The following is a 20,004-nucleotide window of genomic DNA, read 5'->3' on the forward strand; positions in this document are numbered from 1 at the left end:
GTAGCAGGAGGATGGTTTACGCTGAATCTGATGGAGTTTTTGCAATCCAATGGCCTGAAGGTTCAAATGAATATTTTCAGCCACATGTTTGGTAACATGTCACTCCATGCGTAGGGAGTGGAGGGAGGCGATACGGGTTTTACTCCTGCCTCTCCCACGTACTTCCTCCCTGCAGGACAGTTTATCTCTAAAATACCGCATACAGTTCTGTGTTTTTCTTTGTTGTTTTTCTTTGTTGTTTTTCTTCCTTAGGAGCATTTATTGGGCAACAGATCTGTTTGGACAGCTTTGATTTTGCAGAAGATCTTGGAATTTGTAACTGGGGCCAGAGGTTGCGGAGCAGCTTTGTTCCCGTGTAGTCACCAGGGTGAAGATGGTTATTTGTGTTGTGGTAACTATTAAGAAACCCAGTCGTTGTCCACAATTACGTTGCGCCAAGGGCTGTACAAACACGGGTGAATTAGGATGGCTGGCATGTTGGATGCTTAGTATTTTGGGGGAAGTAAGACCTTATTCCTTCCTGGACTGGGAGGTGAAGGATCAGTTGGTGTAAAGTGGCATCGTGCCATTGACTCTGCCCAAGCTGTGTCATATGAGATGAAATTTTGATAAGAGCATTTCTCATTGATGACTGTGCTAGATAGTTTCTCTCCTTCCTCACCCATTCACTTTGCAGCATTATCCTTTAACCTAGGCATGAATCAGGCACACAAACTCCTGTAATAATGCTGAGTACTGTTGCAGTAGTTTTATTTCAGCTCCTATAAGCTGGTGGTGTTCCCTTGACTGCAGTGAAATGACTTCACGGTTTCCATCTGCTCTGAATGCCGTGCATTAGTTTGCAATTGAGTTAATTAAAACAAGAACACAGGAAGGTCTTCTCATGCCATGTGCAATCTCATTGCCGCAGGCTGTAGCAAGCAGGGATGAGTTTAACCGAGGAGTGGACCAATAATGGGGAGAGAGGACCATCAGCAGCAGTTAAACATGCTGGTCAAGACGCAACCTACAACTTGGGAAGGGTTAAACAGCTGATGGCTGGAGGCTGGAGAAATATGGCTGGAGGAAGGATCACTTTATAATTGCCCTGCATTTTTGGGCTCGCCAGCTTGCATTACTGGCTTGAGATAGATGGGCTCTGATCTGATCTGGCTTGCCTGCTCTGTACCATGTGAGTATCTGCAGAGATTAGATCAGATCAGCTGTTAGGATCTGGAACAGACCAACAGATTCAACAGGCTGAGCTCAAAAGTTGTGTGAGATTTTTTGTGGGGACAGAACATGGATTTTCCATTCTCTTCTGAGACGTGCCGTTTCCAGAAAAGCTGAGCCCGGCGTTACCAGGGCTAGCAATTTCACCTCGACTCTGAGAATTGTAGTGGTTTAATTTGTTTGTTTGTTTTTCCTTAAGGCTTTCGCTGTGGGAGTGACTCTCAACTTTCATGTAAAAATTATCCATGTAATTATGATTATACATAATTATAACTATATTTATAGTTATTCCTTCATGACTTCTTGTAATCATAAGATCTTGTAATTTGGGAGAGAGGGGAAAGAAAACAGCTTTAGGTGCATGTAAAATAGGCTGGAGGTGGGGAAAGTCCATAGCTTGAACGCTTCCACCATATGTCAGGCAGAGAGAGCTTATCTGACGAGCTGGTGCCCCGCCACACGCTGTGTCCCCGGGAAGGATCCCTGCAGCCTATCCGCGTGGGCTGGGTTTGCTCCTTTGTCCAGGAGCTCATGGCAATGTGCAGAGGTTCCTATTGCTGCAGCCGCAGCGTGGAGTGCTCCTTCTGTAAACAGGACAGGAGGCACGTGGGGCTTGATCCGTGGGGCAGGGGAGCTACATCGCTGTCCCGAGCAGCTGGAAAATGTTGGAGGGTGGAAGACTCCAGCGGCAGCAACTCCTTTGGGGGTCCAAGTCATCCCTGGAGGTGCTGGCGAGTGGTTTTGTGCTCTTATTTAAACACCTTGGGGTTTAGACCGATGCTCTTTTTGAGTTTCAGCTAAGAGAACAAGCGCAGCCAATTCTGAGCTTGAGGAGGTGTTTCTCAGCGGTGGATTACACGGCCAGCAGCAGGCAGCCTCCCAGGAGCGGCCAGGCAGCAAGGAGCCGAGCCGAGAGCTTCACAGCCTCAGCGGAGCGAGCAGAGGGAGGAGGAAAGGTGAGATGCAGCTCCTGGAGGAACAGGAGCTTGCTGGAAGCCTTGTTAAGGCAGAACTGGCTCTGGTCTACAGCAACTGGCTCTGTCACCCTGGGCAAGCTGCGCCCAGCTATTCCTGCTGGTCCCCGTGATGCCCCCCTTAATGCTAAGGCTGTTCTGCTTTCTTGCAGAAGGGAGAGGTGTAGCTGGAAGACACAGTATCGTTCAGGTGAGACCCATCATACCAGCCTCTAGCACTAATTGAGACCTGAGGCTGTTACAGCTGCGGGGCTGTAAGAGTGGATAGCAAAATGCGGTTTCCACGTGTAAAACTGCATACCGATGCATGTGCCAAGGGCACCGAAGCAGAGAGAGGCCACAGAAGTGATTTCAAGTCCTCAGAAAAGCCACTTCTTTCTGAAAGATGTGAGTATTTCAGCCTGTTCAGTTAATCCAATGTAAGACCAAGAGGGTGGTGACTTAACATTTAATAGGGGAATCATACCAGGTTCAAGAGAGCCATTTAAGTGCTTCAGAAGTAGGCAGTGGCAGAAAACTAAACACACCAATTAAACAACTTCAAATTAGATGTAAAGCCCCGAGTTACAGCAGGAGGGTTCCTGTTGCAAGACAATGAACTGTACCAAGGTACCAACCTTTGGAACAAATGAATCCTTCAAATCAGCCAGCCGTCGCCTTCCTGGAAAAGCCACTTTCCTGTCGCTGAGATACTAGGCTGAAGAGCTGCGTCATTATATTGAGCTTTATAGCCTGAGTGACAGAGGAAGTAGGACTAAATAAATCAATAAAACTTCATGATAGATAGTCACCTCATCCTAACACGGCTTGTTTGTGCATCGGGTTGTTGACATACAGTGCCTGCATTTGGGACGGTAAGAGAACAAGTTCCCTCTGCAGGCATCTCTCTATATTCGCAGGAATTATTGATGAGCTGGAAATTTTTATTAAAGAGTTACTTCGATTCTGAAAGGGGGAGCTGTGATCGCAGCGTAGGGGGGAATCTTCAGCACGGCGCAGCGTAGGGGGGAATCTTCAGCACGGCGGTTTTATGGCTGCAGGTGTCAGTGCAAATGCCACTGTGTTGGCATTGCTTTTGGGTGTTGTTAACAAGGATAACAGCTTGACAGTGTCATTCTGACAGCCCCGGGGTGCCCCATCGTGCTCTTGCAATACCCCAATCATGAGACCACCAAAACACTGCTTGTTGTTAGGACACTAATTAATTTATGACTCACTGCTGAAGCACTTTGGAGCAGTAAGCACAAACTAGGACTGCACTGTGCAAACACAAAACCTAAGGGCACTCCCTGCTCCAGAAAGCTTTCAATCCAAACATTGCAGTGTAACCACACAGCAAGAGATAGCCCATGGGATATCGACAGAAGATGTGGAAACAGCAGGCTGACATTGATCAGCATAGTAACATGTTCTTAACACAGTTTTGCTTGTCTGCGAAGATTTCTTCCTCTTCCATTAGGACGTGACCATATTTGATTTTTTGTTTGTTTTTGGGGGGTTGGTTGGTTTGTTTTTGTTTTGCACTTTCTGGGCTGGAATTGAGAGCTTGGTCTGTTTTCCCAAGGGTTTATGGAGAGATTTAGCATTTGTGACTCTTTCGTCGGCTTTGTGAGCGTCAGCGCACAGCAGTGGGCTGTTCCTGGGTGTGCAGGGACTGGGCTGGCTTGTTGTGACACCAAGCACAGCAGTTACAATGTCAAAGTATTCACTTCCCCAAGAGGGTGTTTAACCAGTCAATACAGTGTCCTCTGTGTTACCAAACCCAAATCCCTGGGGGTCATTCGCATGGGCTTGGAAGTATTTACCAGTCCGTGTGGTTGTGAAACTATGCAGCATTACCATGGCATCCCAGCAACACAAGCAAACTCTGCTCGTGACTTTGCTGGATCCTGCTCTGACTTAACCTGACTTGAAACCAGACTTAAATGGGGAATGTTCATTTTGCAGGATGGGTTGTAGTAAGTGCAAGGGATCTAAACTGGCTAGGTGCAACGCTGGGAGCTGGGGAGCATATAGCAGCAAGGTAAATGAGGCTTTCCTGAGTCTCTCCTGCATTGGCTGGGTTGCTAATGGTACAGAAAAGAAAACTTGAACTTTGAATGGAAGACAGGCTCATCCTTACCTAAAATCAGTGGTACTACATGGCGGTAATTAAGATTAGAAAATGGCTTTTCATTCATCCGGCTCTTGATAGTGCAAACCAGGGTGAAGTTCAGTTCTCTTACTGCTGAACTAGTGTTTCTGCCGAGGCTGATGAGAAGAGCAGTGTCTTTATGATAGTTTGTCTGATAGCAGGCTTGTATTTTACCTGCCTGGATTGCTTTCTGGGTTGCGTGTTGTGTTGTGCAAAAAACCCCACTCTGCTGATACAAAGGAGTTGAGGCTGGAATGCAGCCTGATAAAATCCAGCAGCCGGGGCTTAGTTTGGTGGGAGTTATTCTTGCCTGACTGTAGGACTTTAAATCACACTTTCAGATTCAATCCCTGTCTTCTCAAGACAACCGAGAGCTGTTGCAAGAGATCAGCCTGTCTCTCTTTGTGAACTCGGAAGGACCTGGAGCTGTGTAAAGCAGCTGGAGGCTTCTGCCCTGTTGCTAGCTATGTACGGATGAAATGAACCCTAGCCTGTCTACATCAGCCATCAGGTCAAGTATAGCTGGGTGCGTGTCACACGCGCGTTTGCTTTACACTCAATGGATTACTTTTTTTGCTGGTGAAAGCCAAGCCAGCTTGCAAGGCAGGGAGGAATCTTGCCTCATATGTCTCTGTCTGGCTCAATCTCCCCCTTTCCCTCCTTCAAAAAGAGAATTTCCTTTTACTAGCTGGGCTCTCCAGCCAACTTGTATTCTTCCCGCAAAGAAGGAAGTACATATTTTGAATAGGCTGTGGCCAGAATATGTAGCCAGCGCTACCTTGCTGTCCTGATGAGCTGAAGGGTGACACATTCAGGCCAGACTTTGAAATCTCATGGAGGATTTACAACCTGATAGTAAAGACATCTGTCCCTTCAAGGCTATTTGAAAATGCAGAAAGCCCGTAAAACTAATTTTTGTCTCTGCCTCTTCTGCATAGGAACCCAGAAATTTAAGCAGAAACCTGTCCTGTCTCCTTTAGAGTGTGTCCTGGCATGTTGGGTATTTCCATGTGCAGGGTGCAACCTACCGAACCCACCTTTATTTTGGCGCTAACAGGAGGGAGAAGGCAAAACCATGGTGTCCAGGGGTAGCTGCGGCATCTCTCAACTGCTGCCCTCATTCTCCTGCATGGCGCAGACTCGCTGGGTGCTGCTGGCAGAGCACAGTGTGTGTGTCCGAGGCTGCAGCTGGCTTTGGTTTATCTTAAACTAGGCTGGACCTGGCGCTAAGCTGAGGCCCCTTATCTCCGTTCTGCTTTTGCACAGGGGAGCTACCTGCTCTGCAATAGATTTAAAAATCAATGCATATTCTTCCTCTTCTCATTTCAACATCCATTTAGGCAAGCGGGAAGGAATGGAGAAGCCTTGAGGAAATGGGGATTGGACCTGTCCTGTTACAACTCTCTGCCAAGGGAGCCCAGAAGAGCCCGTGCTTCATGTCCCTCGGCTGCACATGTGGCAAAGGCAGGTGTGGAACAAAGCCAGGTCTGAGCGCGGGGACACGGCGCCAGGTGTGTCCTGTCCCTTCCCTGGCCCTTCCCTTCTCGCCTGCTCGAATTCAGCAGGTTGACGGAAGGTGGGAAGGCAGCCAGGCACACCCAGCTCCCTGAGGCAGTAAAATGATCCCTCTTTTGCCCTTGGGCCAAGCCCAGCTTTTCTAACGGATAAAAGGAGAAGCAGTCAGGAGAACTCTCTCACTTCCCTGGTCTCCAGCACAGCTTCCCTGAGCTTTTGAAGGGTGGGGGATACTGAAAACACCCTCGGAGCAGCCATGTCGCGGTCTGTGAGTTTCAGTTCTCGCTCTGTGGCGGTCCCAGGGACCAGCCAAGTGCGGGTCAGCACCGTCTCCTCGACCCGTGGAGTAGGAGGGGGTGCTGGCTTAGGCAGGGCAGGTGGCTTTGGCAGCTCCAGCCTCTACAACCTTGGCTCCACCAACAAGCGGATCTCCCTTGGAGGTGGCAGCTCCTTCAGCGTTCGCTCTGGATACGGCTATGGAGGCATGGGATTTGGTGGGGCCCTCAGCCCCGGGGGCATTCAGGAGGTCACCATCAACCAGAGCCTCCTGACACCTGTGAATCTGGAGATTGACCCCAATATCCAACGGGTGCGCAAGGAGGAGAAGGAGCAAATCAAGACACTCAACAACAGATTCGCCTCCTTCATTGACAAGGTGAGGTGTTGGAAAGACTGATAACTCTGTGGACACTGCTTAAGAGCAGGTCTGACCCAAAGCTCACTTAACCCGGTGGGGGATTCACAAATGGGCTCAGGATCAGGTCGCCAAGAGCATGCTGTGATTTGCCCCCTGCAATCCAGTAACTCTTATTAAAGCCCTGCTTGCATTGCCATCAGTAAAGGGGTTTGCCCTGCTTAGGCCAACTTTGTACCCCCTTTATTTAGCTGGTATTGCCCGTAATGCGGGTGCAGGCTTTAAAGATCAAATCTGCACCCAAGCACAGCACTACCAAATTCAGGGAGGAGGGGGCCTCTTGGAGAGGAATCGTCCCAGTAGAACAGATCTTGACATAAGTCAGAGCTTGCTGTCTTTGTTTGCACTGCCCTGTACCTCTGTGGCTTTACTGTCTTGCACTAATTGATCCTATGTCCTGTGTAAACTTCAGCTCAGGCATCCTCAGAATGCAAGGAATCCAGACCTGGAGTTTGAGTAATTGGCTGACTTTCAGGTCTGTGGATGGCTTCTGTCAAGTGTCAGGCGAGCAGAATCTGCTTATCTTTAACTCATACAAAGCCCTGAAGTCATAAGCCAAGCCCCAGCCTAGCAGTGCTCCCTCATGGTCTTTATCACCCTCCAGAGTTAAGGTGCTTCCTGTGAGCAATGTAAATTCTTCAGATACCATCTGTAGCCCATCCTTCCCCCAGGATCCAAACTCTGTAGTGTCAGCTCCCCCTTCCTCCCGCTTTCAGAAATGACCCTTTGGTTGCTTTCCAGGTCCGGTTCCTGGAGCAGCAAAACAAAATGCTGGAGACCAAATGGAGCCTCCTCCAGGACCAGAAGACTGCCCGGAGTAACATTGCTCCCATGTTTGAGGCATACATCAACAACCTGCGACGTCAGCTGGATGGGTTGTTGAATGACAAGGGGCGTTTGGAGGGCGAACTGAAGAACATGCAGGATCTTGTTGAGGATTTCAAGACCAAGTAACGTATAATCTTCCCACCTAACGGTCTAGTTGAGCTGGCACATTGGTCAGTAGCTTGGCAGAGATGTCCCCAGCTTTTTCTGCTAGGGAGGGAGATTTGTTTCCAGCCATGAGTTATGTGTCTAGTCCAGGGAAGCTGCCTGGATTCTTCTTGCCTGGATCGCTCGTTGCTCCTGGCACCTTGTTCCCACATGGTCTTCAGTGGCTCAATCCTCCTGGCTTTGCTTTGGGGCTTCCTCAGGGATACCTTCGTACTTTGGGTTGGACGTGCCAGTTCATGTCCATAGGAACCCATGGGAGCTCAGCAGGTTGGCAGGCGGTGGGTGAACTGCTGCTTGTTTTGTGGGTAGGTAATGGAGCAGGTGACCTGCAATTTTTAAGCGACTTTTCAGTCCAAATCGTGTCACTTGGGAGGAGTCCCATGAAGAAAGTAGCCTTTGTCCCAGCCTGTGCCCAACCCAGTGGTACAGGGGAATGCCTGTAATAAAGGAAAGAAAGAAAAGAGGGAGCTGGCAAGCTGGATCGAGCAGGAACTGAAAACAAACAGATCTGATAATCCCCAGGGTGTGTTTAGGGAAAGTCGATAGCCAGTGATTCCCAAGGAGGCGCATGGGAATGATGTTTCCCCCAACGCTCCTCAGTTATTCCTACTCTGTGCTCATCCATAGTTGTACTTTGCATCTCTGCAAGGCAGCAGCAAGGAGCTGCTTTGCACCCAGAGGAATTATAGCCCTCATTTTAGTTGCATGTCACATGAATGCAAGGTGCACAGGTGCATATTTATTCCTCCAGCTTACGTGTATGTGTGTATGTCCCTACGTGTATGTCCCTGTACGTGCTAAGAGAAGGGAAGCAGGAATTAGGAGCCTACGATGCTAGTGCAGCAGGAGTGAGGATGTAGTAACTGGAGTTCAGAACCTGCTTCTCCCTATTTAAATGAAGAAAATTGTATGTTCTAAGTAGAATACCTAAAACATGACTATCTCTTTATGTGTTTGTTGCCTCTTTTTCATATGTCCAATTCACACGGTAATTCTCGGTTTACAGCTGGGGTAGGGGAGGAGATTTGTATGCACGAGGCTCCAGGGGATGAGATTCAGTCCCTTATTCAGTAACTGCATTGACTAAGGGCGTGGTTCAAAGTAAGCCAGGGTAGGAGCAGACTGTGTTCGCACTGTCCACGTGGCTTGGTCCAGGGCATGCCAAGGTGCGATAGCGCACTGGGCTTCCTGAGGCGCCTCGGGAGTGAATGGAGAATATAGAATGATTTGTCAGTTTGTTGACCAGCTTGGTGGAGCTTCCCTCAGGAAACGACGAATTTGACAAACCGTTCTAGAATAGTTCAGTCTTTTTACCTATCTCTGATTATCCATTCTGCGCCACAGGCTGTGCGTACGCAGCGTGATCACGTAATTTCCAGGTCATATATTACTCTGCAGTAGCAACGGATGCAGTTCATTGACCTCGGAAGGGACAGCGTCCCTTTATGCTGGTATGGATGGGCAAGCTTCCAGCGTAGAGCAGAAGGGGAGGTACATGAAGGCTGTTGAAAGTGAAGTAGCTCACGCTTTGGAAGGCAAATTACAGCGCTAGCCATGCAGGGGCTGTGTAAATAAACAGAGCAGTGTTCTAACTTTGGCAACGGCAATTCAGAAACAGCCAGAGAAAATGGTTCCTGCTCTGTTCCTTGGATGACTTTCAGGATTCGTACAGCAGATTCTTGCTGTTTGTTTCAGCAGGTTGGCTCATGTAGAATGGTGTAAGGCAGGCTCTGAGATGCAGGCTTGCAAGTGGTACAAATCACTGAACTCCCGTAAAGTCAATGGAGCATGATTTTTATCTGCTGAGGATCTAGCTCATTACATCTAAAGGTGAACACCTAAGGAAGGGAAGTAGCCAATATTAGAAGTTTGTGTGACTTTGAAGCATAGCCACTTTTTGCAGAATGAGAATAATTATACTCAGCTTTTACCAGGACAGTGGCATGTGAGTGACACCTGTAAAATGTTCTCAAATGTCTGTAATAAGGAAGTGCACGGTGAAAGTAGCATTAGCAGGTGCTTTGATCAGCATAGAGGAATTTGTTGAATCTTCTGGCATCTCTTCTGCGTTTGTATTTGCTCTCTGAAGGGGCAAGTGAAAAAGCTGAGAGCCTCAGGACATGGACTGCCATCCTGCAGCTGTCCATGAGTGAGGATGAGGAGCAGAAATCTCAAGTGCAGTGAATTTTAATGATGGGAAAGCATGGGTGAGAAATGCTTTCCAGGTTAGTGGTCATGGCGGTGTGGACCAGAACAGCTTTCAGGCATCAGCTCACCCAAACAGTACCCTGGAACTGTGGCATACAGCTGGTACCTCTTGTGCAAATAATACACGTGCTGCAGTGGTACAGCAAACCTCTGCCTGTGGCTGGCTTGCTTGGGGAAGCCATAGGCTTCGCTGAGGTGGTTCACAAAGAGAGAAATGGAGGGAGAGAGAAGGGAATCAGGGTAACTCTTCACTGTGACCTTTTTTCTTTTACCCAGGCTCTAACTTGACACCAATCCTTTTTTTTTCTGGCAGATATGAAGACGAGATCAACAAGCGCACGGCAGCAGAGAACGAGTTTGTGGTGCTTAAGAAGGTGCGTGCCATGGATATTACCTGGGACTGATCATATATTTTTGCAGCCCTTGTGCCCCTTTTGCCCCTATGCTCCCTTTGCTACAGCTGTGCCTAGAGACCTGCAGGTGAAGAATTATAGCTCTCGTTTCTGGCTAAAGGCTGCCTCAGTGTAGGCACCGAAGTCTCTATAGGAAGCTGGGAAGGAGTGCCAGATCCCATGGATATCATAGATTATAGCTATATCTTTCTTTGGGACATTTCCTAAGGCCTCCCCTGACTCTCCAAACTGACAGTGGACTTGCAAACACGGGTCCAGGGGACCCTACAGAACATACGGGATCTTGCACACCAGCAATATTTAGTACACTGGTTTTTTAGGACACAGTGGGTCATTGGGCAGATGGACACGGAGAGCAGACAGCTTGGGGAACTTGATGGGTTCACGGCTGCTTTTGAAGCTATCAAAGGCTGGGTGGACTCAGTCATCAAAGCTATAGCAATCTCAATGGATTATCACTCTTTTTTAGGATGTGGATGCCGCCTACATGAACAAAGTGGAGCTGGAGGCCAAGGTGGATGCACTGACGGATGAGATTAACTTCCTGAGGTCTCTCTATGAAGCGGTAAGATCCTTTTTGCTTTGTGTGGCTGCTGCAGTGTAGCACCACCAGTGGGTAAAGAACAGCAAATGGTGACTGAGAAAATTAATGTGCTGTTTCCAGAGACAAGAACGGTGATGGAGACATGGAGTCTTCCATTGCATAAGCAGAAACAAGCCTGCAAGTAAAGTCCACATCCTGTGAATTGTCACAGTGATTTCTCCCTGTCTGGGATATGAGATGGATTTATTGCAAGCGTAGCCAGGACATGCATTATTTTTTTGATGCTGTTAGTGTGAAAACAAGGAAAAGCAGTGTATTATAGCCAGTGCAGTAGTGCTGGTGTGTGCTTGTGTGTTCGTGTGCTGTGTGAGAGAAAGAAGGGAAAGCTCCTTGCCCCAGACACCTTTATCTTACCCATTATTTGAAAGATAACAGTCTGATTGAACTGGACAGGCTACATCCTTGGGTGAGGTGGTGGAATTTGGCCCTCGCTTTGTTGTGAAGCTGACGCTCAAGGTTCTTGGACTAGCATTTCTGTTGGGTTCTTATCTCAGGAGTGGGGTAAACTAACTTTGCTGTCAAAATGTGGGTGATAAGAAGTAGCTCCATTTCTGCTGTTGTTTGTTACTTTGTGCTTTGCAAGGTTGATGCAATTCAGTTGGTTTCCTTCTAATTAATGAATGTTTTGATTGAATTCTTATCTACCTCCCTTTCCCTTTTCTTCTCAGATTCTGTCTTTAATTGGCTTCCAAAGGAGAGGCCCTTAAAAGTCAGTGATTAATGGTATTGTTTTTAATGCAACTGGCAGGAGCTTCATGAGCTGCAGGCCCAGATCTCTGACACCTCTGTGGTGCTGTCTATGGATAACAGTCGAAACCTGGACCTGGACAGCATCATTGCAGAGGTCAAAGCACAGTATGAGGAGATTGCCAACAGGAGCCGGGCAGAGGCCGAATCCTGGTACCAGAGCAAGGTGAGTTATGGGAGAGATAAAGGCAGTTACAGCTTCTGTTAGTATGTGTATGCTGTGTGTCACGAGTGGGAGAGATTTTAGCCGTCTGACTCCATCCTTTTCTCTTATACTGTTTTATGTCACAGTACGAGGCACTGCAGCTCACTGCTGGGAAACACGGAGATGACCTGCGCAACACAAAGAACGAGATCTCAGAGATAAACCGCGTGATCCAGAGGCTGCAGGGTGAAATTGAAAACGTGAAGGCCCAGGTGAGGAGCTGCCCTTGTTCTCCTGCTGCAGAGCAGTGGATTTAGCAGCAAGCAGTGTGCCAGGGATCTGGGTGTAACGCAACATCTGTAGAAGCAGTTTGGGGGTGGCTGCAATGCTCACCTCAAAAGATGACAGTTCTGCTGGAGGGAGAAACTGTTGTGAGCACTGTAATGCTGAGAGGCAGCTGGACTATAGGTGAGAACAAGTCCCCCAGCGAACTGGGAGCGCAGAAGGGGAGTGATGCAGAGCTGTTTCCAAAGGGCAAGGCTGCGTGTGGCCTCCCTCCCAGCCACACACATTCCTTGTACCCTTTTGCTTCTGGGATCTTTGTCCACTCCCTTTTTGCAGAAGGGAGCACCATGTTTGGGCACATAAAAGAATTTTTCAGCTGTATGGGAGTTCTGTTTGCTTTCTCCAGGGGCTGTTATCGCTTTATCAAACGGCTGGTGAAAGCCAGACCAGTGAGTGGTTCAGACCATGTTCGGGGCTGAAAACTGGCTGTGAATAAACAGGGTGCACAAAGCTGGAGATAAGCCATTGTGATTCATCCATTTGTGTTTGTTTGGTTTCAGGGCAGGGAGGCTTCAACACACACTTACAAGCAAAGAGCTGACCCAGAGCAGCTCCCTTGAATAATGAATGAGAGTATAAAGCACTTGTGTTCATTGTGAGCCCTTCCTGCCAAACATGGGGCTTTTTTGGAGGTGCAGGGGGCACAGTTGAGGGTGCATTAGACTGCCAGCTTGATGTGGCCCCACAGGGATGCTTTTGGGGTAGGTCTGCGTTGTTTATTAACTGCAGGTCTGCTCGAGTCCACGCTTGCCTCACATCAAAGCTTGCTGGAGACCAACTGGCTCTGAACAAGCTCTGGGGCATAATAGGAGAGAAAACCTGAGCTTGCATTAACCCTAAGCGTTGTGCTTTTGTGTGTGGTGTGGGTGGGCTGAGAAGCTGAGGATCACCTGAAGAAAGTCTTCCGAAAATGTAGCCAGTGGAGAGAATAGGGTCTGCCTTTCGGAAGAACGTATCTTGGGATGAGATGAGCTTCCTTTGCAGGCTGATCTCCATCCAGTGCTCAAAAAAATGTGTAGGCATGAACTTCTAGGGATCTAAATTGAGCAGATGTCTCCAGGGCTCTGCAGATACACAGAGAGGGTCTGAAGTCCATGGGCAGTATGTCCTCCACCAAGGAGGTGAGATGCCCCCTGACATACCCTGCTCCGTCCCTGCAGCGTGCCAAGCTGGAGGCAGCCATTGCTGAAGCCGAGGAACGTGGTGAGTTGGCTGTCAAAGATGCCAAGGGGAAGCTGGAGGAGCTGGAGGCAGCTCTGCAGAAGGCGAAGCAGGACATGGCCCGGCAGCTCCGCGAGTACCAGGAGCTCATGAATGTCAAGCTGGCCCTGGACATTGAGATCGCGACCTACAGGAAGCTGCTGGAGGGCGAGGAGAGCAGGTGGGTGCAACCTGTGGGTTTTACATGCGGTAGGGTCCAGCCCTTTGTTCCCTTTGCTTGGGGACATTGTGAGGGTCCAATTCCTATTTCTGCAAGGAAATACAGAAAAGAAAACCTTGCATTTTAAGCTGATTTTTGGTCCTGAAAACACTTTGCCTGAAGAGCCAAACTGGCAAGCTCTGGGGGAAATTGGATACTTTTGGTGAAAATATGCAAAGAAGAGAAGAGTGGTTTTCCATCATTTGTTCGATTCTGTGGCAGAAAATTTCCAAGTGGCTCAAATCCCCATGGAATTAGGACAGCGCTTCTGTGCTGTTTCAGCCACCCCAGGTGATAACAGAGCTTGTAAATGTAGGGCCAGAACAAAGCACTGGATGGCACACTTATCTTGTCTGAATTATTTACAACAGCAGTAATAACTCACTGCCATTGTCTTCATCCTCAGCGCTGAGGCCCTGGGGGAACACTGAGTAATGCAGAGTCTAACCCGTCCTCTTCCTTTTTGCCTTTGTGTTTTTCTTCTCCAACAGGTTGGCTGGCGATGGAGTTGGCAACGTCAACATCTGTGAGTTGATTTTATAATTTATAGTAGTGACACATAGCCATATGCCTATAGAAAATGCAGGTGGGGACCAGCTGGGTCTGCCTGCAGGAACCTCACAGTGCCCTGCCTTAGCTTCTGCAACCCAGTTAGCCCCCTTCTTAAATGGGAGCCCCCCGAGGCAGAAGTTGATAGTGCTGTTGGCTCCATGGCAGACTTCAGCTCTAACTCATCTGTCTGAAATTTAACTTGGGGAAATACTGATCTTTCTTTCCTCCCATTTTTGTATGGAGAAAAATCTACTAAGGAGAAAAGGCATTGCCTGCATTGGAAGTTAGTGCAAAGATGACGTTAGAGGGTGTCTTTCCAGCTTGGCAAGCGTTGCGTACTCACCTTGCCTGGGCATTGGACAGATGCTGGTGTCTCGGAGACGCTGTTTAGAGCTCTAAACCAGTGGCTCTACTTTTCATCCACCTGATTGCTGCTGATAGCGGGTGAACCGCATGCCCACAGCCTCTTCAGTGCACCAAGAGACGAGCTGAATGTGTTTATGATACGGGGTTCTCCATGCCACAGGGGGTCCTGAGCCAGGTTGAGTGATGGAGAAGGAGATGGGCTGCTCAACCCTCGCATGCATCTGGCTTAGCACAGAGAGTAACTGCTGTGGGCCAAAATGTAACAAGAGATTAGTATCCTGGGCCCTGGGTTTTGCAGATCGTAGAGAGTTTTCATCTGGTTGGTGCAATTTAAAAATGCCCGTTTTGTGAGGGTGCCAAACTGAGTTCGAAGTTCCCTGGCACTCACGTTTGGTTTGCTTCTCTCTGTGCCACAGCCGTGGTCAGCTCCAGCGGTGGAGGTGGCTATACCAGTTCCAGTGGATTTCTGGGAGGAGGAATCGGAGGAGGCCTTAGCCTGGGAGCAGGCATGGGCAGCGGGGCGCTCGGCTTCTCCTCTGGCGGTGGCTCCAAATCCTACACCATCACCACAACCTCGTCCAGCAGGAGAAGCTTCAGGAAGTAACTACAGGAACGGAGATCAGCGGTACCCATTACATGGGAGGAGGGAAACCATAGAAAGAAAAGTTTTGTTGCCTTTTATAGGACAAATTGGCTGCAAAATTTCTGCAGTGATGAATGAATTGGAATAAGACATACCAGAGTACCTGACCCTGCCACATCACGCCTAAGGCTTGATCCTGCACTGCTGAACTTAGTGGGAACCATTCCGCTGAGAGCAGGTTCAAGCCTGTAGGGTGAAATTTATCCAGTGAAGCAGGCGGTATAACGCTTTTGTTACTTGTGTGCTTGGTACCCCCTGCTCAGGGCTGGATTTCACCCTTTGAAGGGCAAAGCAATCATTTGAGTGGCAAGCTATCCCACATTTCTGCTGTGGTTTTGCAAAAGAGACCAGAAGATTATCTCCCTCTTAATATGATTTGGAAGACTTTATTCCCTTAGGCTCCTCAGAAAATGCCAACCCTTGTTAAGATTTCAGCCTGGGTTTGTTTTCTTAAAGTGTATCAAGAAGAAGACAGTGAAACTGTTTTGGGTTTCTCCTTATTTTCTTTGGAAATGGGCTCAGAAGTGAAATTCAACAATTCCCCTCTGAATGAAGCTGATTTCTTACCAAAGGCAGTGCAGACAGATTTACTTCCAGGTTCTTTATAGTGAAGTAACTCATAAACAAGCTCCCACGCCCATTCCCTCTCCTTAAAAGAAGCCCAAAGCTTAAGGGATATGAAGTTGCTTAAAATTGTAAGTAGCACACTAAAACAGGAGATAACATTCCCCATCTTTGGGTGTCTCTGTTTACCACCCTATATTTCAAAACATACCAAGTGATATCTGGTGTCTTTACTACAGTTAGGGAAAAAGCATGTTTTGTTGATGCATCATTACAATAACTACTTGTTCCTGCCACAATGTGTCTTCAACTTAAACATGCCAGGGAAAATAGGTCGTTACTGCAGTAGGAAGAATTGTTAGGTAAATAACTCAAAGAAACTGCACAGAACTGTTGTATTGCATGCTCAGCCATGTCCTAGCAGTGTATCTTTGGTTGATGTTTTATGCCTTTGGGGTCTGACACCTTGTCATGAGGCCGTTAATAAAGTTTCCCTATTGCCTGCTTCTTCAGTCCCAGCTGAGTTCCTTGTCTGTGCTGCCCTGGATGCTCAGGAGCTCTGGAAAACGTATCACCTTCCTCCTGTCTCCAGAGCCTGCTCCTGGCTGTGTCCCTGGGAGCAGTGCCACACTGTGGTCAGGGTCAGGATTTAGGGTTTGCTGCCTGCACAGTCTTTCATTCCTGGGTGAGTTTTACCCGCCTGCCTTGAGTCTGGGCAGCAGGATGGTGGGACTGGTTTTGTTCAAGCACTTGGCTTCAGCCCAGCCCCTGATCAGGACTGAAACTGAGAGACCAGTCTGCCTCCGAGCACCATCTTCCTCCGCTGAGCCGAGAGGAGCTAAACCTTGGAGGAGACACTTCTCTTGCAGATGGCCAAAGCTTGGAGAGGTGAATCTGGGCCTTGCTGCATGAGGACAACTCGTTCCTGCTCCTCTTGGGGCAGCATGGGGTGAGAAGGGCTCACCCCAGAGTGATTTGTGGTTGCTCCCACCCTTCTCGTAGGGCCATGGTGCAGACGCGTGGTGTGCCCTTGCCGGAGCTGCTGTTGCCGAAGGCATCACCCCAGTGGGGATGGGGCCGGGCAGTTTTGTAGTCACTGAGAAAAGCTGTTTCCTCCAGGATGAGGATGGCAAGGAGCCTGCCAGGGCCTTGAAGGATGCTTTACCCACCTGTGTGCTACCCGGGCCCCGTCGCTCCAGGGCCCAACATGGCCCAGCACCTCGTGACTGAGCAAGCGCAGTGCTGAACTTGTGTGTGGTTTTACTACACGCGTGGCACTGATGGCAGGGAGGGGAGGAATCCAGGGTGCCCAGCAGAGCCGTGTTATCGGTGACCCGGCACACCCAGCTCATGGCTTTTCTGTCCTAGCCAAAAAATGAAAATGAAATAAATCCCCTGAAGTTAACTGAAACAAAGAGCTTTGGATCCGGTCTTGGCTCAGTCTGGGGTCAGAAGTGGAGCTGGTTGAAATTTAATCTCCTTGCTTGAGAGGGGATACTGATATTACGATGGCAAAGTGCCCTGAATTAGTATAAAATCAAGTGTATTCAGAGTGTCTTGTTGACTGCAATTTCTGCAAGTTGGATTCAGGAGAAATAATTTGGCTTCAGAAGCAGCTTTGCAATGGGGGAGATTTTTGCACTTCTAGAGAAGGGAGACAGACGTGACCCAGAGAAACCCAGCACCCACCCACTCCAAAGCCCTCCGCCACGGAGCACTGCCGCTGCCAGACTGAGCAGCGTGTGAGCTGCCTTCGGTGCTGACACTTGCTCTTCGGCAGGCAGAGCCATCGCCCAGCTCTCGCCGCTTGGGCTGAGTCTCCTGGGTGCCAGACTTTGCCTCCCGCTGCTTGTCTGAACAGCAGCTGAGCTTCGCGTGCTGGTGGGCAGGATGTCACCGCTGGAGAAAATAGAGACAAAAAAAGGATGATGATGGGAGCAAGCAGGTCTCAGAGGTGTTAAAAGGTAGAAAAAGCCCTCAAACGTTCCACAAAGCAGTATTTTTTGGCCTCCCTGCTTTGCAGCAGCGACTGAGAAGAATAACAAGCATCTGAAATATGGTTAAAATCATACACAGACAAGGGATGTTCATGTTGGTGCGGGGCCAGGAATGTGCCTGGTCTGGATGTCAGAGTGATCCGGCAAGCTGCTGTGGTTCACGGAGGAGCCGTGAATTTGGGCTGAAAGAATTTAGGGAAAGTTGGAGGTCGTTTAGTTTAGCAAGTGTGAGTTGAGGGAAAGATGGAGCCCAGTAGAGAGCAAAGACAGTTGCAGAGGGCTGTTCCTTCTCGAAGGGGCAAGTCCTTTGACCCATCTGGTGACATCTCAGAGACACTATACTGTTCATACTTTGGGGCAGGGGATGGCCAAGACATCCCTCCCAGCCCCGTTTTCCCTCCTGATAGGATTTGAGCCAGTATTACTACCCTGTCAGGAGCAGATCCACCTTTCTATACTCATATCTGTATTTTCAGCCTTCCGCAGTACAGCTCCATAACTGTAGTGTTGCCTTCATCACTGAAACATCTCAAAACCCTGTTATTCTCATGTCAGTTAAACATCCTAATAGCTCTGCCCTGGCGTGAGCATGTTAATGGCTGGGGAGGTTGCTCCATGCATGCGCTTTACTCACAGGCATTAAAGATGCCCAGCTGATTTCATCTGGGTGGACAGTAGTATTTCCTCTTTCCAAGCCAACTGTGCGAGGAAATCTTGCTGCTTCCTCAGCTCATAAAAGCAGTGAAATTGCTTTTTTTCCTTCTTACGGTGTTGCCTGTTTCCATAAAGGTATCCCTGGCAAGGCTCAGAGTGCTTCAGCTTCTGCCTCTTGTTCTCTACAGGGTAAAATGCACAATAATTAAGTATACTTTATAATACTTCTCTAAGTATACTTTATATTTTTTTAATCTAGTACTTTAAGCAAATACTTCTTTGAGTGTTTGTTCTATCTCTGCTTGCTCTTGGCCTCTGTATTTCTCCCCTCCTAGTGAGCTGTCCTGATTTTCTCTCTCCAGTTAAGTGCCCCAGCTGCACGCCGCGTTCCTGCTGGACCATCCCTGGTGTTTCCTTCTGGGCTGTGTGGCAGGATGCGGTCGCTTTGCTCTGTCCGCCTACCCCTGTGGCACTGCTGTACCACCAGCCGCAAACCCTGGGATGGAGGTTGGCCGTGCGTTATTGTCATAACAGGACCGAGGTCATCGGCAACGTGGTTCTGTCCACAGATGTCAGAGTGTTTTACAAAGGAGGTAAATTCTGTTCTTTGTAGGGCAGCTGAGGCAGAGGAAGGGTGAGGACTTGAATGCAACCAGGCCTGAGAAGAAGGCTGCAGGTGGTGGGGAGCTTTCTTCAGTTCCCTGGTGTTTAAGCTGCATTTCACAGAATCATTAAGGTTGGAAAAGACCTGTAAGATCATCAAGTCCAACCATCAACCCAACCCCACCATGCCCACTAAACCATGTCCCACAGTGCCACGTCCACACGTTTTGCATCAGTTTCCATTGGTGTTTCAGTAACTACCAAGGCCAAAACCCCGCTCTGAGGTTGATTGAGATTTTCATCTTGTGTTTGAAAGGAATTAAATGGCACGAAACCAGTATGGACTGGGCTGAGTCTCCAGCTCCCACTGGGCAGGGAGGAGCAAGGTGGGGGGAGACAACTCCTATCCTGGGAAGGCTTCCACCTGGGAAACCTAATTAGCTTGATGGGAAGCCTAATTGGCTTGATGAGGTTGTAAAGGGCAACACCCCATACAGTAGAGATGAAAAGAGGTCCTCTAGCCTCTTTTGGAGATGGTGGGACTTCGTGCTCCTGCACTGGAGCTGCCACAGCCTGGGAAGAGGTACGTCGCATGGGCTGGGAGTTGGGTCTGCTTTGCTTAGGGGGTCGCTGCAATGAAGCTGTTGGAGAGCTGAGCAGGACCTGGTCTGGTGCCGGGATGAGAGGAAGGACAAGGGGGTGTAAAACCATCCAGCAGCTCCTGGTATATGGCTGTGAGGAGTTCCCAGGCAACTCGAGGCCATCGGTGATGGTTTTAAGAGGATTTAGCAATCAATGATAGTAAGAAAAAGTTTCAGTTAGCTTTATGCAAATTGCTAGAGCATCTTTGCTTAGTCAGTGCCCTCTAAATGTTTTTGTTTGTTTGTTTTTCCTGGGGGAAAAGTCATTTGGGGTTCCACCCTGTCCTAATGAAGACATCTAACCTGGGAAGCACCTGTTTCTCGTGCCTTGCTGGCAGCCAGCTGTGTCATAAACACTCAGCATTGGGCAGCATGGATCCTGTGCCTTGTGTGCAGGTGTGAGGAAGAAGAGAGCTGTACTTCCAACTCAGTGGTGCTCTGGAGAGAGGTTATAACCCCTCTCCTTACAGAGCTGCTCGTCTATGGAGAATAGATGCGTTGGGGGTTATGGGAGACCATTGAGGTGCAGTCTCTGGGTTAGGAAGGAAGAGTTCCCGGCGGATGGAGGGCTTGGCCTCTG

General features: G+C 48.8%; 1 protein-coding gene across 1 annotated transcript; it reads left to right on the top strand.

Moving 5' to 3' along the window:
• The first annotated feature begins 5,836 nt into the window (after positions 1-5,836).
• LOC104259902 (keratin, type II cytoskeletal cochleal) lies at positions 5,837-16,041 on the top strand. The gene is made up of 9 exons (XM_009815447.2): positions 5,837-6,490; positions 7,271-7,479; positions 10,044-10,104; positions 10,613-10,708; positions 11,496-11,660; positions 11,786-11,911; positions 13,145-13,365; positions 13,896-13,930; positions 14,739-16,041. Exons 1-9 carry the CDS (start codon positions 6,092-6,094, stop codon positions 14,924-14,926), a joined length of 1,500 nt encoding a protein of 499 aa, XP_009813749.1. The 5' UTR covers positions 5,837-6,091; the 3' UTR covers positions 14,927-16,041.
• The last annotated feature ends 3,963 nt before the right edge of the window (positions 16,042-20,004 follow it).

This window comes from Gavia stellata, chromosome 35 (assembly GCF_030936135.1).
Source record: "Gavia stellata isolate bGavSte3 chromosome 35, bGavSte3.hap2, whole genome shotgun sequence".
NCBI classification, from domain to species: Eukaryota; Metazoa; Chordata; class Aves; order Gaviiformes; family Gaviidae; genus Gavia; species Gavia stellata.